Source organism: Andrena cerasifolii, chromosome 9, assembly GCF_050908995.1.
Source record: "Andrena cerasifolii isolate SP2316 chromosome 9, iyAndCera1_principal, whole genome shotgun sequence".
Classification (NCBI taxonomy): Eukaryota; Metazoa; Arthropoda; class Insecta; order Hymenoptera; family Andrenidae; genus Andrena; species Andrena cerasifolii.
The window spans coordinates 11265139-11289492 of NC_135126.1; the positions used below are offsets into that span (position 1 = coordinate 11265139).

At 47.3% G+C, this 24354-nt stretch overlaps 1 protein-coding gene across 3 annotated transcripts in view; it reads left to right on the forward strand.

Moving 5' to 3' along the window:
* The window catches only part of LOC143373269 (uncharacterized), a 250056-nt gene that overhangs the window by 208466 nt on the left and 17236 nt on the right, over window positions 1-24354 (forward strand). For all 3 annotated transcript variants that reach the window (XM_076820371.1, XM_076820372.1, XM_076820373.1), the window contains exons 8-11: window positions 12850-12978; window positions 13150-13265; window positions 13659-13899; window positions 17622-17756. In XM_076820371.1, the coding sequence (XP_076676486.1) occupies window positions 12850-12978; window positions 13150-13265; window positions 13659-13899; window positions 17622-17756 (621 nt within the window). The remainder of the gene's footprint in view (window positions 1-12849; window positions 12979-13149; window positions 13266-13658; window positions 13900-17621; window positions 17757-24354) is intronic.

Consider the following 24354-nt stretch of genomic DNA (forward strand, 5'->3'; position numbering starts at 1 on the left):
TGAACTGATAGATGAGGATCTAACGGAACGTCTAGGTATATCGATCAATCATTTACTTATGTACCATTACTGAAGAACCCTCGGTTTCTCCTCGTCATACAAGAGACTGTCATAACCGGCAGAGTCATGAGCCTCTACCAGTTCAATTATTCGAGGGTGGTAATTAACTAATAAGCACATTCTGGACCGTCAAGCAGGAGCCTGGAGGAGACGATTGCTAGGGGAGGAAGTGATCCTAAGCACTCGTGATTAATGCGTTACGATGAAGCGGTAGGCAAGAATTTCTCCAAGTAATAACTCATACCTTCAGTGAAAATAAATTGCACAGTACATGTTCTTGTGCAATTGTAAAGCCTTGAAAGCACCAGCATATCATTGACAGAAACGCTAGACGAATCTCCTCTGAGTAGAAACAATCCTCGATTCAATAGAAAGAACATAGAATAAAATTCTTAAACTCCTTGCTGTTCCGGAGATTATCCTAATAGTCATAGTTAGACGCACAACTCAACATTCACCCCTAAAAAGAGGAGCATGCAATTCTAAATTAATCAAATTTCCGAAGCAACTGTTCCAACTTCCTCGTAGATCACCGTGCTCAGAAGCAATTGGGAATACCAATATCGTCGGTGGCTAGAATCGAAGTACCGGTAATCGATTCCCCCGTGACGGAACTTGGGCGAAAGAAAATTGGTGTTTGATCGTTCTCAGTGCCCGAAGTAACGTTGGCTGACCGAGACGTACAAAGCGCACGGGTTCCCGTTGGAACAATAGGAACCCCCTGTTCGGCGTGCGAGAATTCTCGTGTGTTTAATCTACATCGGTCAGACCCGGTGTCCATTTGCACTCGCGGCACTTATTTGTGTTTCACAAGGCGCCGCGGCACTCGATCAGGTGTCGGGATGCTGGCTGCGCGTCCTGCCGGATATTTCATTAAATTAAGAGGCAATGGGACATGGGCGGGGTGAGAATAGAACTCCGTTTGGCACGTAACACCGACTCGAATATCCTCCGGTTCGCGTTCCACTCTCCTTTATCGCCACCCTTTTATTCGGCTCGTTTCTGAGAACCATTCGAAATCTAATTTCTCACGCTCGTATTTTTCACCGTGGAGACCCTTGTCGACGTCGGCTTCTAATTAAATCATCCGTTAATTGGTTTCCCGTGACTGAAAGCCTCCTGTTTATGGAGTGCCGGTTATTCACGGGAAACGGAACGAATTGGAGTAACTTTTGATACGCCATATTTTCCACCACGCTTTCTCCACTCCCTCAACCCCCTCTGCTAACTCATTGGCTGACTCTATAAATAATTATTCCAATTTTTTTATCGGCGCATTGACGCAGGTGTCGCGCACAAAGCGCTTGTGTCGCAGCCTGCAGTGGTCGCTTTTATTTCCAAGGAATTCGCCGTGGAAAGTTTTGTCTCGAGTTCATTCTAGATCGATTAATTTCGGTGGGGCTGTGAATGGTGTACAGTATTCCATTGAAATATTAAATCCAACTTGCAGTAATCAATTTCGAGCGCAGAGCCGGGCCCTTTGAAGAAAGGAAATTACTGGAATGGTTTCTCATTTATGAAATTTCTCCGCGGCGGAACTTCTGGGAAGTTGTACTGGCGCAAAACTGATCGGACTTGGGCGGAAAGAAGAGAAAAAAATATGCTCGCCCGCCGAGGCGAGCGGAGACATCGATCACCGTCACGTTTATGCTTATGGTTTGCTGTTTTTCTCGCCATCCCTCGTTTTCCCCGGCCGGGGGAGGAATTTTGCGCCGTTCTCTTTTTCATTTCGCAGTCGAACCGCGAAAACAGATTGCCGCTACGAATCGTTCGCGAGTTACATCGCCGTGAAGGCGATTTCTCTCGGCCTCGCGCGTCGGCGTTCCATTAACCCGGCCAGGGGGAGGCGGGGGAAATACTTTCCGTCCTGGCTGTACCGCATTTCTCAAACTAACTTTCGAAAATTATTGGAAACTTGGAGAGGAAAATTACTTTACAGCCGCTATCACCGGTGTTCAGCCGGTTCACGGCGGGATGGGTCAAATTGTTTAGATATTTGTCGGGCGTTCCCTTTTAAATTAAGAGATAATCGAATATCACGGGGAACGGGGGAAGCAAACTCGCCGCTCGTTAAACCGAGGTCGACTTCAATTATCCATTAAACTTCCGATGTTCCCCACTTCGGCCAGATCAACAATTATTATCTTTCATTCATCATCCGTTTTCATTTCCCGCGAGTTTTTATATTCAAAGCTATCTTACCGATGTTTCTCCTGATAGAAATTTTTGTGACGTTAAAACATCCACTCAAACATTCACTAATTTATAAACGTAGCGAATTTAGCTCGCCATTCGGAGGTACTTGGAATTAGCACGGTCAGAGCCGCAGTAGTTGAAGCGCACGAATGGTCAGGCAAGTTATCGTCCGCATACATTACGAGCAGAGAGAGAGAGAGTCAAGGGTGCGACTGCAGTAGCGAGACAGCATTTTAAACTGTGAAGTGAAATTCGGTCGTCCATTAGCAGAGTGTCTTCCTCAGCTCGATCTTGTTCACCTTGAAGCGAGGCACACGTAATGCCTCGACGGTGGCTCGGGGGTCAAGTATCCATCGCAAATTCTCGGTTTTTCCAGTGATGAGGGGCAACTTAATGTCCTCGTTCCGACTGCAAGCCCCCGGGCATAGTCATCCATTGCGAGGCGATCGATCTTGCTCGCCACTTGGCTGGTTTTGCCTCCGATGCCAGGAATTCGGGCTCGGCTGTCCGCTCTATCGGCTTAATTTATGGCCGACAGTTACGTAAGAACAGCGTTATATCGAAATCCATAGCGCCGTCGTGCGCGGTACAATAAGAGTCAGGCGAATCTCGAGACAGAGGCACTCGGAAGAATTGTCTGGGGCAACTTTGCACCCCCTGCGAAGGGACACAATCAAGGGTAGCGCGAGTTACACCGTAATAACCGCGGCGTAAAGCCGTGATGAAGCTATAAAATAATCGCGGCCATCACAGTCAAACTTTAGCGACCATAAAATCGAGGGTAACACGAGGGTTGTCGTCCATCTGCATATTTTATTTCGCAACGGTACATTCGCCATTGGCTTAAATGGGATCGCGAATGTCGGGCAAGTTTTCTTATTACTGCAGCCATTGTTTGTTGCCTCGGTTCTAGCTGGCAGTTTACGACAGGGGGTGTCTCCTCCCTGTTCCCCTGCGGCGGCAGACAACCGCGTGATATTTTGTTTTGCGTATAAAACCGCGGTACACGGTCTGCCACTTGAAAAGGATTGATATCGCAACGCGGTATTGCCTTCCTTCCTTACGCTGTCGGTGCGCAGTCAGGTACACGCCGGAGACGACCGAATGTTCCTCCTCGTTCGCACTTCACTTTTCCCCTGTTTAAACGCTCCAATCGGTATAAACAGGTTGAGGCACGGCGCACCAGGCAATAGGGGATGCAAGCTGGAAGGCTCGCGGGAGCTTCCGAGGGAAACGAATTTCGATATCGTGCGAGATGAATTCCCCTCGAAGGGATATTGATAAACAGTCTACGGGAGCAAAGGAAGCGCGGAGAACGATGGGTTGAAAGTTTTAAGAACGATTAGTGTTTCATCTCTCGCATAAATGAACTCGCCTCGGTAGGTGGTGAATTGTTTATGGCGGGAAGGTTTCAGGAGGATTTCCGGGCTATGGGCTAATAAAAGATAGCGTGGCTTTGGAGAAATGTGGCTTATCGACGTTATTTCAGCAACGATGGAAGTGATTCGGTGCGCTCCTAGAGCCACTGTTATTTACAACCACCGGGGAAGACCCACGACGCGCGACGCAATCGATCGTTCCTGTCTCGTGGGCAAGATATCGAGTTGTACTTGAGACCCGTCCGTTGTCCTTGTCCGTTCCTGATTTTCTTATAACAGTTCTGTGGCACGGAGGCGACTCTAAAATCTACTCCACTTGCCAATTGGTTCTTCGGCGAGGAAATAGAGAAACGAGATATTTAGGTGGAAACACTTACACAGGATAGACTTAAAATATAATATAATAGAAGGATAAATTTCTACAGCTTACGCGACAATTATACTAAAGAGGTATACGCTCGCTCGCCAATTCCTGTTTACGACAGCGATAGCCTTGCCGAGGAAAAATATCGTTGAACTTCGCCGGTTTATCTCTTGCACCTGGAGAACGTTTCCACGTTTATCTCGTTGTCTCGCGAACGAACGGACCGGGATGACCGCGCCGAGAAATGGAACGACCCGTAGAGAACAGCGGATGTCAGGAATTTATTCTCCACCTTATTCCAGCTAGTCGCACGAACGCCCTTGTGCTCGATTCCTTTCCCGAGGATTGTCGGGAGGCGTTCAGGGGAGGCGACCAAGGGAGCGATTCGAATTTTCAGAACTTCATTCGATACGGGGGAGCGGTGCGGGTCGAAAATGAGAGAGCAAAATAAGGGGAGAGGCAGGAGAGATAAAGACGATACGACAACGAGATTACGTGTATGATGTTGCATCTTCACGCTCCCTCTGGATCCACCCCGATCGTCCTTTCTTCTCTCCCCGTAGAATGGCGCGGACAGAATTGATTCTGCTTCACGGACACGCTCCTAGAAATCGAAACGTTGCTCTGTGTCTGACAAGTAGAAACGAGGAAATGGATAAAAGTGGAATCTACGGGTCATGTGATCCATAAAGTCGCGAACCGTCGAGTAGCATTTCCTTTGCAACTTGAAGCGTTCCCTGTCTTCACATTTGTGTGTTCGACAAAATTTGCAAATTTCCATTGAAATCTCTCTTTCGCTTCCTTCTGTTCGAACTCTGAATCTCTCTTATCAAATGCAACTAGAAAATGTGCCGACATATTGTAAAATACTATCATGTTAGTAGAATAGACTTGTACAAAGTCACAGTGGAAGAAAATAATGCGTAGTCAGACGCTGCTAAGTAGTACCGGTCCGCGCATGGTCAGACGCACAGTAACTAGAGTTTGAACGCCCAAAACGCCTTACCAACAAGGTCTCCATTTTCTACACGAATTAAACTTATAAAATAACGAATACACACTTCGATTTTTTAAACAATACCACTTATTCAGAAAACGATTGCAAGAAACATCCAACCTGTATAAAACACTCGAACATTGCCAAAATTTGTCTCAGCCACTTTAGCAACAAAATTACGTACTTGCAGCTCTGCCGGGGCGGCGATTATTTTTCCACAAGTAGCAGAAACTCGCTTCTCAGACTCAGCCCGCGCCAACAAACTTGAAGAGATCAAAATCTCACCGCGAATCCGGGCGAGACTCGGACCCCTCCCCCGGCTCCCCGTGAAATTCTTATTCTCTGAAGTCAATGTTCCAGCCACGCCGAGCGTTTCCATCCTTCTGATCCGGCGGAAAGTTTGCCATGAAATGTAGCGACAACGGTACATAACGGGCCGCCGACGCGCGCGGAAACTTCCGTGGTGGAAAAGCCGTAAGAAACTCCCCGTCCGAGGGCGCGTTACCAACGCTCCTCCATAGAGAGACTCCGGGTCTCAGTGATCGTCGAATCGTTGAATTTAATTATCTAACTACAACTGGACTGCTTCTCGCCTCCGGCTGCGTCTACGTCCGCTCCGCGTTCGCCGTGGTTAAACTACGATTAGAGTTGGTACAAATCGTTGAATATGTTAGCCGGCTCGCAATTAAATTACGGGACAACGGGGGCCACGAAACAATGACGAAATAAGTCGTCCAGCCCGCGGGGCGGATCTGCGCAGCGCGAAACTTCGCTGGACAGCGCTGGCTTCGCGAGAGCTGCATTTCCGTTGCAGCAAAGTTGAAGGCGCTATGCTTGCACTTTCTTTTCCTTTTGAAATAGAGAATGCAGGGGATGACCCGAAAGCTGCCGGATAAAGTGTCTCCTCCACCCGAACACGCTTCTAAGTTTCTGAATTAAACGCACCGTTGCGTCGCGAGTGATCAGAGAATATGGAGGGCGAATTTTAAGGCTGATGATTTCGCATTGAAATCTCAGATCGGGTTTTAAATTCAATGTCTGCTGGCTGCTTCCGCGAGTGTTATATTTCCGACATTTCAACAGACGCGTAGGACGTTCGAAGTATTCTGGAATACGTAACACGAGCGATCTCATTTTTATTCTCGCCACGGAAGCTCGGATGGCGAAACTTTCTTCCACTGGTGCTTTTAATAAACGTAATAGAGTGTAAAGCTTAGAGATAAGGCATGCCTCTAGCGGTGCCGGTAGCTTCTCGACCCACGACATCATCCATGCCTCGTTCCACCTCCCTGATCTTCCGCCTTGGAAATTCACCCTCAAGAGCGCGGTCATTGCCAATTTTGGCGGAAACGACAACCCTCCCTGGCATCGTGGAAAACACGAACTCCAACTGGTGCACCGCCATCGAAATCTGAGATCTTAATACAGATGAATCCTTCGATGCGTGATTCGATGCGTGATGACAACCTCTCTGTGGTTCTGTTGAAAAGTTTCGGCGGAGCTTTTCCATAATTGCAGCGGCGTCAACTCCGACACCGTCGTTCGTGTAAAACATTTCTCATCGTCGCGGGCGATTGAGGGGCGCCAAAAAATAAATAAATATTCAACGGACCTGTGGTGGAAGTTAATGCAAACGCGGCGTGGCTTCGGCGAAAGTTAAATAAGCGGTGGGCGAAGTTAGTTACGCGAAACAAGTGGGTGCAATGCAAATCCATTTTCGCCCTTATCGGAAGCTTCGTTAATTTCGAGGGGGGACGACGGCCTGCGCCGGCCGTATTCGATTATTTTGATTCTCCTCTACCCTTCGTCGTCTTCTGTTCCCTACTTTTTACTCCCGGCGGTTTTTTCGCAGCGTTGCGCGGTCGGGGCGTTAGAACGAGATCACGAGCGGTGGAAACGAAGCTCAGCCTCGGTAACGGGATGGAATTAAACGTGAAGCCGGTAACTTCAGTTTTTCTCCTGCGCCGCCGGAAAATAATATCCGGCGCATCTTGTAGCTCGTCTCCCGCCGTCTCGGTATAAATTTCGTGACCGAATCAAATTGAATTCACTAGCTAATCGTGAGTATATTTTATCGTTGCCTGTCGCCGCAGCGAGAGTCAGATTCCGGCTGCATTTATTTCACTCCAGCAAACTGAAAATCGCGCCTCGACGATTTAAGTGATTCGAAAACATAATTTAATAACGCGAGCGCTAACACAGTTCTCTTGCTATTTTCCGACGCCTCGGATGTGTTTGAATTTGAATTTGAAATTCTTACGATATTTTTTCATGTAAATCGCAATTCATTTTCATAGCCCCTCCACCCGCGAAGTGAACATGAGATAGGTACGCCAGCGGTCCGTCGACGAATTAATTAACGAAGTAAATTCATCTTCGATAGCACCCAGTTATTGTGAATCCCACGGGGTTCCGCAGGTTCTATGCAAAGTATCGAGGATCGTCCTGAGTCCTTGGTCTTCTCCATATATATTTTTCTCCTCGGAATTTGGACTGTACACAGAGTAATCTCGGCGCTGGAATCCGACGATGGGGAAGTTTAATTCGGTCCACTCGGTTATCGAATTTTTCCCTCGGCATTTCCCGTGCCCCGCCGCGGCGCGATATCTTCCGACGAGTGTCAATAGTAGTCCGTGCTAACAAAATCAGCGCCAGGTTTCAGCGTCCGAATTTTCATTCCACTGAAATAATTAATTTGCCGTGGGCCACAATTTAATCGCGTTTAACCGCGGAATCGCAGGATGTTTTGCAAACGTTTAAACTTTCCCTGGCAGCCGAAGCCAACCGAAGTAAAGAATAATTCCCCGCGACTGGCTGCCTGATTGTAAACAGAAACGCGTGTTTTAATTAGTGGTCCACTCCGCTGCCCGTAAAGTAACTGGAAATTCACCGAGCTTAATTCTATCCATTGCTTCCTTCGCGAACTAATTGAGAGAAGCGCGAGAATAAAAGCAGCGACGGGACTGTATCGGATTTTGCGAAAACAGTTTCGAATAACAATGCCAGCCGGGGGCTGAAGTGGATACGCGCTGAAGGGTCATTTGTAATCGGCTACAAGTTTCCCTCGACGAGAGGAATCCTGTTCTATTTCGTTGCCGCGACAACAGCTGCAGCTACGACAAGATAACGAGGAACGGATTAAGCGCTAAACTAGTCATAACCGCGTATTGACGCTTGGGGGAAGCTCCTTAAAACGTGAAACTCGCGAGCAAGTTTCCCCAGCCGCCTTATCTCGAACAATGAAATATTAATTACGACGTTTGGGGCGAAATTCAATAGCCTCGCGTAGCGTCGTCCGTCGAGTTAGCTCTCGTCGTGACAGCTTGCGGAGTTTGGATAGTCGCGAACATTCGATTCATACCGCGAAATATCCAAACAGTTACAGGAGTTACTTAAAGGATCAACGTGCGTGTAAAGTTGCAACGAGACTCCTTCGCAGTGGTGTCCCGATAAAAAGGAGCAGAGTACAACGCGAATGATTGCGGAGCTGCGCGGTAATTCGAGTAATAGGTAAACACATTTCCCGGAAGACTTTCTGCCCAGATTTAACGCTCTTCCAAGAGGGAGATGATCCAGCCACTTCCTTATTCTATGCTAAGTTACGGTCGACTACTACGGAAGCCATTATTAAGGATAACCAATTCCGCCAGGTCTCGTTCTATTGGAACTGGTGAGAATGAATCGAAAGCGGGAAGCCGATAAAGCAGCGAACCATGTCGTATGGCGGTTGTGGGAGGATCAGGCCATCGGATTATCGGTCCGTCTGGTGGAACGAACATTTTTCCATGAGCCGCATCCGTACTATCTTTGAATTTACTTAGGAGCCCAGGATAGCGTCGCTTTGGAATACAGAATACTCTTATTGTCCCTTTTTCCATATAAAAGAGGGGAGTTAGTAATAATATGCTGGGGCTCGTTTCAATGAAGGAATACCGGGAAGGTATTGCACCAGGAAAGAAATTCCATATAAAGGGAGGCGTAGAAATGTTTCTCATTTTTAGTTCTGCTCTGCATTCACGACAAACAATACTAATTCATACCAAACACAGTAGATACATACATAGATGCACAAGCAGTGAATCGACTCGTAGATGTAATAGAACAGTACGTGGTCGGGCGTCACCCGTGTTCAGTAGAGAATCGCCTGTAATGAGAATTTCGGCGAGTAGTTTCTAGTCGTGTATGGTCAGATCATCCAGTAGAATGAGACATTCAACGATCATACCCCGTAAGCCCAATTCTACAAATGTATATAGATTCATTAGTCACAGCCCACATATGCCACATTATCACTCACCATATTATCACAGTACATACTTCTATTCAAGCGGCGAAGTAGAATATCCTACTATGGTCAGACGTCGCTTCAATAGAATCCGTACGCCTTTGTTTCTTCACACAGCAAGTAGCGTAGCCCCAGTCTGTTCAGACATCCTCTCTAGAATGCGTGCATCCATATCCAGTCACCAGTCTAGCGAAACAGATTGATTATAATCCGCCCTGCGCACTAAATACTTTGTTATCCAGTTACGTGAAACTACAGTCCCTGCAAATACCCACGCCTTTATCTACCCGCGAGCCCGTACTTTATCTGCTCCTCCTACCTCCAGCACCCATATGCAAAGTACCATGTAATTCATTGGTGGAATACAAATTTCTGCGCCACGGGGCTTAAGTGTAATCCATACCGTCGAAGACAGTCGCGCGACACGGGGAAGCAAGTTCACGGGAGCACGGCGGATTAATCGCGGCGGAACAGAAGCCGACGATGAATTAATTTAATGTACCGCGTACGATTCCACATTAGTCACGCGCAGTTACGTACGATATCTGTTGCCGCGGTCCTGATTACGGGGCAGGAACGCGACCCTGCTGCCCCGTCGCATCTAATGTATCCGCTTGCCCGGTTATTGCCATCCGGCGGATTATTACTGTAATTGTACTCGTTGCGATTCGCCCGGCACCATCCCTCCCCGTCCCGTCCAACGTTTAATACGCCGCGATCGTTCGCGTACGCGCCCCCGCTTGAGGATAAAAATGGCGACGCGCAGCCTCCAGCGACAGTGACGAGCCCGCCGTTGATGCCCGTGAATTATTATTTTATCGCTGTCAGCGCAAACGAGGCTGCTGCGAAATAAACCAGTGGACGTTTAAACAGGAATATTTCACGAAGGAATTAGCTGGATCGTGCAGAAAAATCAAGTGGCTCGTTACCGAATTGCAGCCGGGCCTCTAAACTGTTCGCGGGGCCATTATATTATGCGCCCCCGTTCGAAACATCGAAATCCCCGATGCGATTACGGATGGTATTATTGCGATGACGCTCCCCGCGGAATTACCCCAGCGGGGCTCGTAAAACTGTCCCGCAATGGTATAATTTTTACGGCTACGTTTATCGAGCAAAATAAATGAAGATGTGGACGTTGAATGGGACCGCTGAAGCCGGGGCTTTTTGTAATAAATATCGCGGGAATTGTGTTGCCGTGGAATTGTCTCCTGAATTCGAAGTCGTTACAACCCTCGGCCTGTCGCTTTTACAGATTAATCCACTATTCGAGCAGCTTAAGAGAACGAATTTTTCGGAGGACTCGCAGGAACAAAACCGCGAGTTGAATGAAATAAAGTGAACAAAGGACACGGGGTTTCTACAGAATCTCCTTTTCCTTCAATTTTCTCGGTTGACTCTGTGACAGCCGAGGAATTCACTTCGCCCAATTGTTTCGCTTTCTTCTTCTGGCTATCATTAAATATTTCTCTCTAAAGGAACGATTACGACCACCAGATACATTGTTGGTCACTTTTACGCGGTATTGAAGCCAAGCGTATCCTTCCGTAAACGGTGCTTGTTAGTGTGAGTGTTTCCATGGAACGGACACCGGGGCGATATTGCCCCAGATATTGTACCGTTGCAACGCTCGTTAATGGCTGAACGTTGCGTTAAAAACTATATAAAAGGGACTCGTGGAACGGCAGACGACTGTCTTGAAAATATTCTGCATTGAATTTAATCTGCATTATGTAACTTGGACGAGTTACTTTATTACGAAGAAACCCGAAGTTGTTGCTACCATTAGAGTAACATTATTACGAATTTATTATTATCAAAAGTGGAATGCCGAAGAGGAAACAATGAACTGCGCAGGTAGTTCGATTTAATCAGGTTTTTGTTCGATTGGAATTAAGTGAACAGAGGGGCATTGTTCGAAGGCGGACGCAATCGACAGATTCGAGTGGAGAATTTTTAATTTACTCGGCCGGATCTGCGGACGGGTAATTCCGGGGCATTTTATAGCAGCTTGAGTGCTCACAATACACTACCCACCGTCCATTCTTTATCTCCTACCCTCTCCCTTTCTCTCTCTCTCTCTATCCATTTTTGTCTACCCTGCCAGGCGGCGGGATTGTACGAAATGGAGCTGGAGGAATCCGATTTTCTGGGTGTTCAGGCCGCTCGGCTAGAAAATGACTTACAAAACTACCCCCGCAGACACGACTACCCTGCACCATACACGACTCTTTCAAAATTGAAGGCACTCGTGATTTCGAGCATAATGAAGAAAATTTGCGCGTAATTAAAATCCATTCGGCTGTATTCGCTGTTCAAAGTACAATTATTTCATGGAAATACGGCGCCAGTAATTAATTGATATTGTTCCTGACAATGGTCGGATCGATGGCGGCGTACAAACAAGCAATCAAACAAGTATCCTCTCCGCGAAATAATTAGCCCCTCTGCTTGCTTATTGTGGAATCCCTGTCTCCTTCCCGTTGCGTGTAATTGCTTTGAACGGAAAGAGAAGCCGTGGTTCCGGCGCGTGGGAACGGGCCAGGCCGAAGGGTTTAATAATTTATATGTTTACACGGAAGAAAGTGAGACGGCCGGGCAAAGGGCGTAGCCTCAATTATGGAGACGCCAGGCACCCTCCGCGGCTTCCTGACAGTTAATTATTCAGAAATTGGCGACGAGCCACACGTCGCTCCGCGGTGCATCAAGTAGTCACACGTCTCGGGGTAAAATGGCCAAAGTTCGAGGGTGGAATTCCCAAAAAGGAATTTACACGAAAATTCGCCGCGATGAAATCCGAGGCCCTCTCTCGCCGACTTCCTCTATTAATTACACAACCCCGTCGTTCGCGGCAGTTAATTAGAATCATGGGAAAAGTTCGCGGACACCTGTTACTTGGTTAGAATTATTCGTTCGCGGGATTCTGTTTCCCGCGAAGGACCTTGTTGCCGATTGTGCGGATATTTTGCAAGCTACCGTGTTTATTACGCGCGATACTTTATTAAACGCCCGCGGCGGATCCAATCTTGGCTCTAAATTGCCCCTTAATAGTCGGGCATCCGTCCCCCTCCGGTCTACGAGACGTTCTCTAATTTGAGCAGATTATTAAAATCGTATTCCCGTGATCCTCGAAATGAAGGATCGCCTCAGTAGGCAAGCAGCGACGAAACTTTTCTCGTAAAATAAATCAGGCCGTCCCATCGTGGTAACTCGACGCAGCCTCTGCCTCGCCCGTAATATCGGATATTTTCTTAATAGTGAAACTTCCATGGGAACCGACTACTGTTCATCCTCATGAACTCTCTGATAAATCAGAACACGGTGGCCTGCTGCTCCTTCGGTCCCCTTTTCATTCGATCTCAGTCCCCTCGCTCGCATTTACTCCTACTTACCCCGCCACGTCAGACTTGTGATATATCTGCTCCACTTGTTGAGGTACGATCACCGTGCGACACACCGCTTTCGTTACAGAGACGCAGGGTCTGTTAGATAGGTTATGATTGTTACATAGCTTCTGTATCAACAAGTGCTCTAACATAATATTATGGTTTGCTTGTTTTCGTTGCAGTCACTGTACCAGAGACTATATCGCCGTGTATTCCGGCCCGACGACATCCAGTACGCTCCTGAAAATGCTCTGCGGCAAGGGGAAAACGTCGTTGACGTACACCGAGCAGAAACTCTTGGTTGAGTTCAGGTAATCGTTTATGCATCCCGTATGAAGTGCCGTCAGTCAATACTGTAACGATGAATTTGGCCTGCCCGCCAAAGTCAATGTCTGTACACCCGTACTCAAGTGCACCTGTACCCAGATAGGACTGGGTTGAAATGCAGAAATTCATTCCAGCGACACGCTGTATTTTTCCAGAACGGGTCCGGAGGTGCCTCCCTTCGATTACAACGGCTTCGTCGCCAGCCTGAGCTTCACCGAAATTACGACGGAGGCGCCGACCACTGTCACCGTGGACACCGTCAATAAAACATGTAAGTGCACACGAAACGAACACGCCCCGTCCCTTAATTACGTTCCCTCCTGTCGTCCACGTTTGCGTTACGCCAGTCGATCCCAACCCATCTGTGAAACTTTGCCCGGACTCGAACGAGAGGGGCAGAACCCGCGCAACGACAACGTTGAATCCGATTTAACGACCGTGACGGATGAACACTGAAATGCAACGTATTCGTTGGTCGAATCTGCGCGCTTCGTTGCGCGGGTAATCAGGAAAGAAGGGGCTGCTATTAAACCTTGCCCCCTCCCGATAATGAATTCCGTTCCGACCGTGTATCCCAGTTTCAATCAGACCACGACATCCCCGAACTGGGTCGTGCTTGTTTCAATGGAGCTCAAGGGCCTCCACGTCCCCGCGTATTTTACAGTGGACACGATCAAGTCGATCGGCGGGGGTTACAACGTGCGGTACAGCAACCGGGACCTCCACGACCATAGGAAGGACCAGGGCACGGCGACGAGCAGCTGCGACCTGGAGGTCAGCGGCGAGAAAGTCAGGGCGGGCCACCACGACACCAGAGGCAAGCTCAAGTCCACCACGTGCCGACTGGTGCTGCGCGGACGTGCTTATGACACTGGACACGTTTCCTTGGCCAGCTACAATCTCAGGTAATGCCAGCCACCCATTCGCGACCTTACAACCTCCACTTTTCCTCCTAGCTACCACACATGGCTGGCGTGCTCGCCGCCTTCTACTTTGTAACGTCCTCTGTCCCTGGTTGTTGATTTATTTCTGAGTTCATTCCTTTGGTGCTGGAGTTACCATAGAATGTTTCATTAGAACGTAGGAGTATAGGAGCATAGTGGAGTGGTCTGACTTATCGTGCACCTGTTCTACTGCATTGCTCTGTTACTGCGGTATGTACTACTTGAGTAGAAACCTGTTTAGCATCGAGAAGTTAGTATCTCTGGGATACTGTTGCAGTAACCTCAGTAATCTCTGTCTAGAAGGCGTTCGATTGCATCGATTTCGTTTCCGTGACGACTAAAGGGGTTGTCTTTCAAGAAACAAGATTCACCGTTCTCCACTTGGTTCGCATCTCTTTCGCTCCTACTTTTACGTACACGCGCGTCTGCGGGCAGGCAGGCGAGAAACCGTGATCCGGCGACAGGCCCGCGACGTAGCTCGGTCACAGTTTTAAGGCGATTGCATTCGACCGTGGGTGGAGAGTTAGAAGCCGGTGGAAATGCAGTCACGTAGCGGGTCGTGTGCCGTTGGTCCGTGGCTGGAATTGCATTTCATTTGTTTACCTTTTTGGTGGAGCGGCTTTTGAGGGCCCTCGATACCGACCGCAACTCCTGTGAATTCGAGCCGTGTGCTGGGCGAGCCGTAGATCCCGACGGATCGCGTAATACCAAACACGAAGTTCCGTTCATTCTGGTCGTTGACCCGCGGTCCTTCGATTTAATTACTCCTCGCCCACGGCCCCGGCTGATGAAAAAACTCCGGCAGCTCGGCCAAGTACGATCTATTAAGTAACGTTCGAGTTAATGATCAATATTGCTTCGTCCCTCGTAATATCCGCGGAATGCACAAGAGTACAGCCTCTCCCGAGCGAAATTTATATAGCCCATAATGAGGGATGTCAAGGCAAGCGGAACGCCCCCTGTATTCGCATATCTTTTAAAAAATCCACGCAACTGCAGCTAACGTCACCTGTAACTAGTGTTGGCTAGAACCGTGATTTGTGAATCATGAGTGATCCGATCACGGTGATTTTTCACAGTGATTCGCAATTTTCGTGATCCGATTGATGGAAAGCATAACTGCTCTTTGCGCGCGCCACATAACCCCAATTTCTACTTTCTCTTGAAACATTCTCAAGGCCTCACTGTGCTTATAGAATCTCAGTTGTATATTTAGAACCAAAGTAATCGTTCTTGATCTATTTAAATTAACGAATATTTCTTCACTTTAGTTAAAAAGTATAATGTATATGTGAATACTTTAGCCAATCACATCAGTGCGTGCACACATTGACTATTTATGAATGTGTATACTAAGTATATATTCGCTGAATTAGCACGCTTTGACTGCAACAGAAGCTATACTGAAGTATTTTATAAAAAACAATTCACTCAAGTTAAAAAAATCACGATCGCGGTCGTGATTCTGCGATCACTGTGATAAATCACTGTTAGTGATTTTGCACTCCATCCCTACCTGTAACGTTTCTCAAACCACGAATAGAAGACTCACCTTTTGGTCAAGCAATATCCCAAGGAGCCCCAGTAAGCTGCGCAAAAATTCAACTGAGAAGCAAGCACTCCGTCTTAATCCGTTTAGACAGCCACCCCGGTTTGGTTCATCTCGCGAGAAGCATTTCTCTCGGCCGTAGAAGAAGCCCGCTTTCCACTCGCCACGTATCAATCAGAATAACTCATCGGAACGCGCCGGCGGAAACCTCGCTCCTCCTCCGGCCCTGGCTGCCGCGGAAGTAATAGATACGAAGTAGCACTAAATCACAGGGGAATGCGGCTGGCTCGTGTCCCTGGGATTTTCAATTATCATGCACAATGGCTGAAGCGCGCGGACCGTGCATTCGTGGCTTTGCAGATATGTTCGCGTAAGAGATGGAACACACGTCGGCCGGGTTTCGCCTGGATGCCCGTTCCTCCTCGGCGGAACTGTAAGGCGGACCGTAGCCAAGGAGCGAACGTAACCCCCGTGGGGTCTGGGGCGGGTAGATATATAACCGGGAATAAACTAAGAGGAGACACGCATAAAGCCGCGCTACGAGACAGAGGAGCCAGCAGCGTAAGAAGAAGCGAAGGGTTTATTGACGGGAGGCATCAATTTTGAATGGAATATCGTAGATTCCAGCGACGCCGGGCGGGAAGGGTAGTTTCGAGCGCGAACACTCGCGGCCAAGTGCTCCTTGGAAATCTACTCGTTTCTTCCCCTTTCGCTTGTAACATTTCTCTAATCCCATGTGTGCGTTACAGGTGGCAGTTTGTCGGAAGTATTAGGATCAGGGAAGAGGAAGTAGTTTGTTAAAGTCCATGGTTAATACATCCCAGTCACTTCGTCCCTTTTATTCTTGTTTCGGTAATTCGTTCGATTTATCATCACTCATATGAGTTGCTTGTATACTATGGAAGATTACTGATCGCGAACTGTTTCGACCCTCTTCTGTGCGCGATAAAATACGTGTCACGCTTCACGAACGATTTGTCGAGACCCGCTGAATCAATAATCGTCAGCTTAATCGCGTGCTTCTGTAAAGTCTGACGCGACAATACATGGTTACACGCGTAATCGGATCTGAACCCGATACCCCCGTGTCGAACAGTAAGTTCGGGGATCGTGCTTGCCGCGTTAGATGACTGCGCGAATCCCATGGAGTTCAGCAATAAGGCAGCCTTGAAACTGGCGTGCAAGTTGGAAATTTGCTCAAAAGAGGTGCGCAACTCGGGAGGAAGTTTTGATTGACGAATTCCGCTGTGAACGTTTCCCGAGAAGGATTTGCGGCACGGTTCTAATTGACCTTTCTCTGAGGGGCGTTTCTCTATTAATATAGAATGCATTTTAAGGTTGCTCGAGTGGGTGTAACTCTGGGCATATTTGTTGAGTAATGAACAAGTTGGAATTTGCAACAGGGCAATTGGGCTGTAAATCTAGTTTGCAACAGTTACAATTGGACACTGATTTGCTTCAACATATTTTCGGTGTACAAATTTACTCGTCTTATTTACATACGTAGCGGCACTGAATTATTTAACGATCTCTAGCTTGCTAATTTTTTCCACCAAAGCTCATCGATCAAATATTTATTCGGAGGAAACTACGTGCCCGACGCACCAATTTTTAACCGCCTACCGTCCCCCTATCCATCCAGCCTGCATTATTTATTGTGATCGATATGCCACTAACACCATCTCCCCTCTTTCTGCTTTACACTCGACGCCTTTAGACAAGCCTTTCATAGCCAGCCTTATTTACATTACGCGGCGTACGGAAGTAGGTATATATGGAAACATGTAATTAAATTTAAGATTCAACTGCCTCGACACCAATGGCGAAGCATTCAGCCGAGTTAATTGCTCGTTAACCCCGTAATCAGGCTTCATTCATCCGGGAGAAATGAATCACTACAAAAGCAGCCAATTAACATATTTTCTAACCGCTTTTTTTCAATGTCACTCGAGTAATCAGATCTTAAGCACGGTATAAAAATTAAATTAATATACTTAGTGGTTAAAATGTGCTTACAAGCTCCACGTGGAGCTCTGAAATCTCTAGCCAGACCGCGTGTCTGTGATTCGTGATATTTCTTCTGCTCCCCCGACCCTGCCGATTATTTCACAAAGATTCTCTATTGATCTTGCAGCGCCCAGTCGTGCCAATCGGCAATCGAAGTGTACGATGGCCTCCCCGAAGGAGGGATGCTTGGCACCGCGAAGTCCCTCGAGAGAATCTGCAGTCCTGCGCAGAGGCTTCCACGGGAATTCGTGCAACAAGATACGTAAGTGGATTCTCCAGTTATTAGACGGTAGATGCCGATGTGGCCTACCAGTACACAGCTTATTACTCGGGATACTCTCTAGTAAGAAGTCCTCGAGATTCCGCTGGATTCACGACGCGCAATGCGAACCTCTCCCGCTATCCGCGCCCGTCGATCGAGAGAGATTGCCAAACTTGCAAAATTAATCCGGGCAACTCATCCGACCCGCGAATTCGTCCAACATTCTCCAAGAAACATGGTATCCACTCTGACAGTCCCAAGCTGATGACCATCATTTAGTACCTCGCATTATCACATCACAGATTTTTCTTCATTACATTCCTTTGCAACCCCGCGACCCCTCTATACTTACATCAAACTGACAGAGACATTCAACAACCCCGAGCAACGCCAACAATCCTATATCCATCATAACTTCTATTGGTTCGCCACTCGCGATGCCATTGAACTCATTCGATGCCACGATGAATGCAACGGGACACTCGTTCCCCGCCATTTCCTTCAGTTCGATCTAATAAAACGCGCGGACATGGGAAGACGCGCGGAAAGGGGAGGCCCTGGATCCGGGAACGCGGGATTTTATCGAACCTCGAGGCGAAGCGGGCACGGACGAGACGTAATCAGGGAACAGCCCCATTCTATTCGACATTGGCGGATCGAAGGACAGGACGTTGGCTGGCGTTCATCTCGTCGGGAGCCTAGTATGAAAGATGACTGCTCGATACACGCCGTAGACGCGCGTTTACATTTACGCCGAGCACAGGCTCCAATGGAGGGACATGAAAAAAAGGGAGCTGCGAGGGCTGTCCACGGCATGGATACTCGTTGCGCGTCCAGTATCTCCGCCACCGTTTTCCATATTGAAACGATCGCTTTTTATAGACGCGATCCTCTCCACGACATCGTAAACGTTTAATGTCGATCGATTTGCTGGTACGCGTAGTAACGTGCAGTCTCGCTGTACCGAACAGATTCTCCTCGCCTTTGTGACGTTCCCTCCGCGCGTACTCGCCGCCAAATTTGAATATCTGTGGCGGCGCCGCGACACGGAGTGCTTTATTGCGGATATTTCTCCTCTATCCTTTGCGGCCCACTGTGTCGCGCCACCGCAGCATCGTAATTTTCATTTCGCTGCCGGGGCTTTTCAAACGGATTTTACCTGGAAATTATTTGCTGTCGTACGATACGGAACGCGCCTCGCGATGATAACGCGGATATTCGAGAGCGAGGCGGTTCGATTCTGACGTCCCCTTCGCGGATCCGATATTACCGGCATGGAATTGATATTTTTCTTTTAAGTCGATGGGGAGGTACGTCGGAGGGGGAATTTTTGTGATCTCATTTCCGAAGCGCGGCCGGAAATCCGTGTAAATAAAATTGAAGGTTATTAAGGTAGAGAATATTGAATTAATCTACTTAGGACAGAGGGAGATTCTAAAGGGGGGCGTTTCAATTAAATTAGTATCCGTCGTATTAAAAACTGACGTTTGAGCGGCTCAAAGGGAGCCGGCCGTTCGATTTTAATCAGATAAATGTCAAAGTGGCTCCGCGAAGAATCACACCGGGTAGAATGGAAGTATCTGCCGGGCTGGAAAACGTGACGGGAAATCCACCACGAGAAAGACTTTCCCCCGCACATATTGATCAGCCGGGAGGGCACGATCTGAATGGGTCACATTCCAAATCCTTTCGGCCGAGATCGATATTCGCCCCGGTAGCCGCAGAATCGTTCTTCCAGGACCGAACCATTCAGATGGTGCATAGCCGAAGGGAGGATCTAATTGTGAGATACGAAGTGGCTTACTAGAATAATAGTAATTCCAGGATCGCACTCCAGTCTTCGCATTTAATATCCATACCATTTTAATCATTAAAGGCACTAGGCAGTCGTTTTTGTCGAAAATGAAGCATTTCAATTAATTACACAGAAATAAATTCAAGCTGAGACTCGATCTTTCACACAATAGGGTTGAAAAAAGTATATTTGTTTCGCCGAAAACTATGCAATTATAAACGACGCTACAGATGGATCATTAAAGAGGCTTTTTAAAGCAGTCTCTTTTATTTTCCACCTTCGAAATCGGGATAAATAGTGTCTTCTTACAGTAAAAATCAAATTACCCCAAAGCTTCCAATTCACCACCATCATTTTTATCTCATTTCTTAAGTAAAAGAATATCGTCTGACCCCAATGAAGCTCGAGGTCCCTGGAAACTTAGGTGCGTTCGTTTCGGCAGGGGAATAAAAGAAGGTATTGCATCGTAGAAATTCTCGATCAGGCGGTCGTAATTATACCGAGGAATATTAGCGAAGGTTGGCGGACCGATATCTCGGGACGGTGCACGAGGTTCATGGGGGTTAAGGTCTCGCGAGATGGGGTTGGTCAGCCGGCCGTGGAAAGAGCACACAACTCTTAGAAGGCCAGTCGCCGACGAACAAAGTATCGCAAGCTCCCTCAAGGGAGGCGAGGGCCGGCACTGTACGAGGCGAGGCCTGCGGGAACAGAAGTAAGTGCAAAAGGGACTTGGTCGGAGTGCACGGATGCGTTGCATGCATTATGCAAGCGTCGGGGAAACGGACGGACGGCGAAATGTCCATACGTTTCTCGCGCGGTGGCTGATATACACCGACACCGTCGAGCAGAGAGACAGCAACAAGGTGAGGAGCGTTTCCCAAAAGTGATTTCGAGACGGATCGATCCTCTATACGCGGAACTTTTACCTCGGGAACCTTCAGGTACGGTCACAATTTATAAACGCACTTCGAAAGTGAATAATGAAAAATTTCCTGCTCGAGGAACAACTGCGGCGAAAGAGATTGCGTTTCCGAGAATGATGATTCGATAATAATGAGGGGATTACGATTTCACGTAAATTTCCATGATTTTCAAAGCGTTCAGTGGGATATTGTTTCGCGGTGTACAGCATCGTCGCTTAGTTTCCCTGGTTAACGATAATTACACGTGGAACAGGATTCCTGAAACTTTAACGATCCTCCGCTCTCGTTTCCCGTGCTCCGTAAGTTTTGATAAATTCTCTGGACGTGCTTCGCCCGCGCTAGCTCGCGGGAACTGCCTGATGCGCGAGCGGTAGGGAATAAATTGCAACTCTTTCAATTTAAAAACTGCGTGGCCCTCTCGTTAGAATTTCTGATTGATTTAAACGAAATCTTCCTCCAAAAATAATCATACCTGAACCTGCATCCCTGGACAACTTGATTACGAAATCGTTTCAATTCTCCGCGAAGACGCGTCCCCCTTCCAGACCCCAAAGCAGTTCTCCTGAATTGATGAGAAAGTGAAGTTCACCCAGCTAGTTTCGATTGCAACGAAACAAGCGCAGGTCCAATTTCCTTGGAAACTCGTTTCCATTTCGTGCGAAAAGAAACATTCGACAGAGACTTCGGAGCACTCGCAAGTTGAAACAAAAGTTTCGGCTTGTTGTAAGTATAGAATTATACTGCCGGTTTCAATAAGGACTGCGCACATCCCAGCCAGTTTCTCAGCAAGACCCTTCGAGCTATTCATCGAGGAGCGTCCCTCTGCGTCGGCCATCTCGACATTTTTTAATCAGCCTTAATTTCTAACGTAGCCAGGCGGCCAGCCAGGATTTATACTTAGCTACAGCTACCAGGACGACCGTACGTGCCTATGGGACTGTCACGTGTTTTACGCCGGCTAATCTCGTAAAAATTCATGCAAAATAACGCTCGTGTTTCATCCCCTCGCGCCCCCTGCCCCCATCCTTCTACCCCACCGTAGCCGGAGGCACGTTTTCCATTGTTCGCGGACACACCGGGCAGATCTGCGGTGTCCGAGTTTCACGATGCATTTAAAGCAAGTATAAAGCGGTGCAAGACCCAGCCAGAGTATTCTGCGCGGAGTAATAACGCGATCAGTGTCGTTGGGAGCTTATCGTTCGTCCGGGACCAGGGAGCAGGCCACCACTCTGTTGCTGGCCAGGGGAAAAACCTCTAACGAGCCAGACAGGGGGTAACTTTTTCGGGCTTAGTGAATCGACCACGTAAATTTCATTCGACATGCATTTTAAAATGAATGTTAGCTCAATATTAATTTACATCCCTCTTTATTTAACACTAGGAGCGAAGGAAATAGGGTAATTGCGGGAGAGACGCCGCACCTTCGGTATTTCAGGGTAAATCGGTAATGAAATACAACACTGTCGATTTTATTTGCTTTAGGCTGTTCGTTTAGGTTAGATTAATAAGCGAGAACGTGTTTCCATTATTACTTTTAAAGATTTTGCTATTTTTCGAGGTAAGCCTACCGCGCTTTGCCTCAATAGTTACACGTCGAGTTCATTTTTGCTATCGTAGTAGTTAAAAATTCATAGTTTTTCGTGATATAACTTTTGTAATGCGTTAAAGGAACTCTGTGGAATATTTCTCGGCCAGAATTGGTCGTATTCGACATAGCACTTGGAAATACGAAAGTGCGGCGTCTCTTCAGGGCATTTGGGATAGATGCCGCACTTTTATGCGCACTGTATCGGAAGGTACCTAAGTCGACTAAATGATGCTTTTAATTTTTAAAAGTGTCTGAAAATAGATACCGTGATATCTCGAAGCAAATTATTTATTTTTTAATGACAAATCTGATAATCCAAACATATTTATGGGGTTTTTACTCTTTTTCACATTTTATTTTTATTTTATGTGTAATGAATGTGGAAGGAAGAAGAAAAGACAATTAAATTCAGAAAAGCAGAAATAATATCTGCACCTATTTATTTTTCCAACTTTATTGTATTTCGTAACTGTATAAATTACAAAGATGTTTCATTTTACTTTGCTTTTACTATTTTTTAAAATAAAAAGTTAAAATTAACAAGTTTAAATAGAAAGTTAAACGTTTTTCGAAATGCGGCACCACTCCCGCACGTGCGGCCTCTCTCCTAAAAAATGGATGTTTTTAATTTCAATTTTTTAAGGGTGACAAGTATTAAAATTTTGATTTTCTTTAATGCTAGTAGTAGGACAAAATGTTCAACTAATAATACGTACCGTTGGAACAAATTTTCATTGCAAAATTTAGACACGGTGAAAATTTTGCTTAAGGTGCGGCAACTGTCCCACAATTACCCTATACGTATTATCCTAGCTTCATAAAATCTAGGATCTATGAATGGCTTCAAGTCCCAATCCCCCATCAAACCCACCAGTGATCCTTACCTTCTTTTTACCATAATATTAACTATCAGCTTCGCATCTTGACCGCGATACTTATCTTATTAAGGCCCCCAACGTTGCAGAAAAGCTTGCCGAAATCCAAGGGGATAAAAACACCTCGAGTTCCGCGATTATCCGAGCGAGTGGGGTGCAACACGCGCTGTTTAATCCCCGTCCATCCGTGGACGTGATACATCGGGGATCAATCCTGGGGCCTGGGTATCGTGTAATTCAATCTACGCGCATATCGTGTCCAACTAAAAGCCACCCCCTGTCCGCCGTGGAGCGGCTAATGAACCGGCACAGATCGACTGTGTCGGCTGATCAGATCGGCCCCTCGTCTCGGCAAAATAAACTGGCACGTGCGAGAACGTTTTCAGTGACGATTACGCCCATGCACGCTTTCAGTCGCGCGCCTACCGCTGCAAACAGCACCGACCCGCACCGGCGCGAGATCGAGCGTGTAATTTCCAGTTCATGAGGCGACGATAATAATTGATCGGTACGCGTGACTGGAACGGCGTTATACGCGCCGTATTATGCCGCGATTTGCCCGCCACTGTTTCCACGGCGAATTAGAATGGTTTACTTTGACGACGATTTGTTGCTCGTTAAGCCAGCGCGGGAAATGCGAGCGCAAAGGTTCGGTTTGCCATTTGCCAGGGGTACACAGGACCGTTCTCGGTTTCTGCGAAACGTCAGCACTCGTGTTAGGAGGAATCCTCGGAAATTCCTCTAACCGATCACCGCTTCTTGTAAATAATATTCAGATCGGTTACTCGGTTTTGTCAGTGATAGACGCGACGCGAGATTGAATTTTTAGGCTCAAACGCGAGAATGGATAGCAGAGGTGAATTTACGCGTACGTAAGAGAGGCTGATATAGCGCTGGGTTATGATAAGGGCTGAGTGCTTTGGGAGATAGATCGATCCATAAACCCATAGGGAGGTGTTGCGCAGGGGGTATTTTAAGGGATCGAGAAGCTTCTTCATGAAAATTATCCGTTTCGTGTCTAACTTGCTCTGTCTTCGGTGCGTGCTACACTTTGAATCGACGTGTCGGCTATGTACAGGTACATACCACTTAAGTGGAGAAGTTCGAAACTGGCTCGTCACTTAGGAGGCCTAACTACGATCTACTCCATCCACTCACGGCTATTATACAACTTTTCCACACTGACTTTAATCATATTTCATGCTCCATGCATTTTACATTTACACCCCCGCTTCTACGACTATTTCATTCCACATTTTCGACTGTCATACTGTCTTCTGCAGCCAGCCAGAATCAAAACTCGGAACAGCAGAGCACTGCTCTGCGGCAATGGAACGAAACTTTCGATATCACCTATCAGAAAGCAAAGTTTTGCAACAGAGCTGTACGAAACGGGCGGGGATGTATGCGGTCCGTG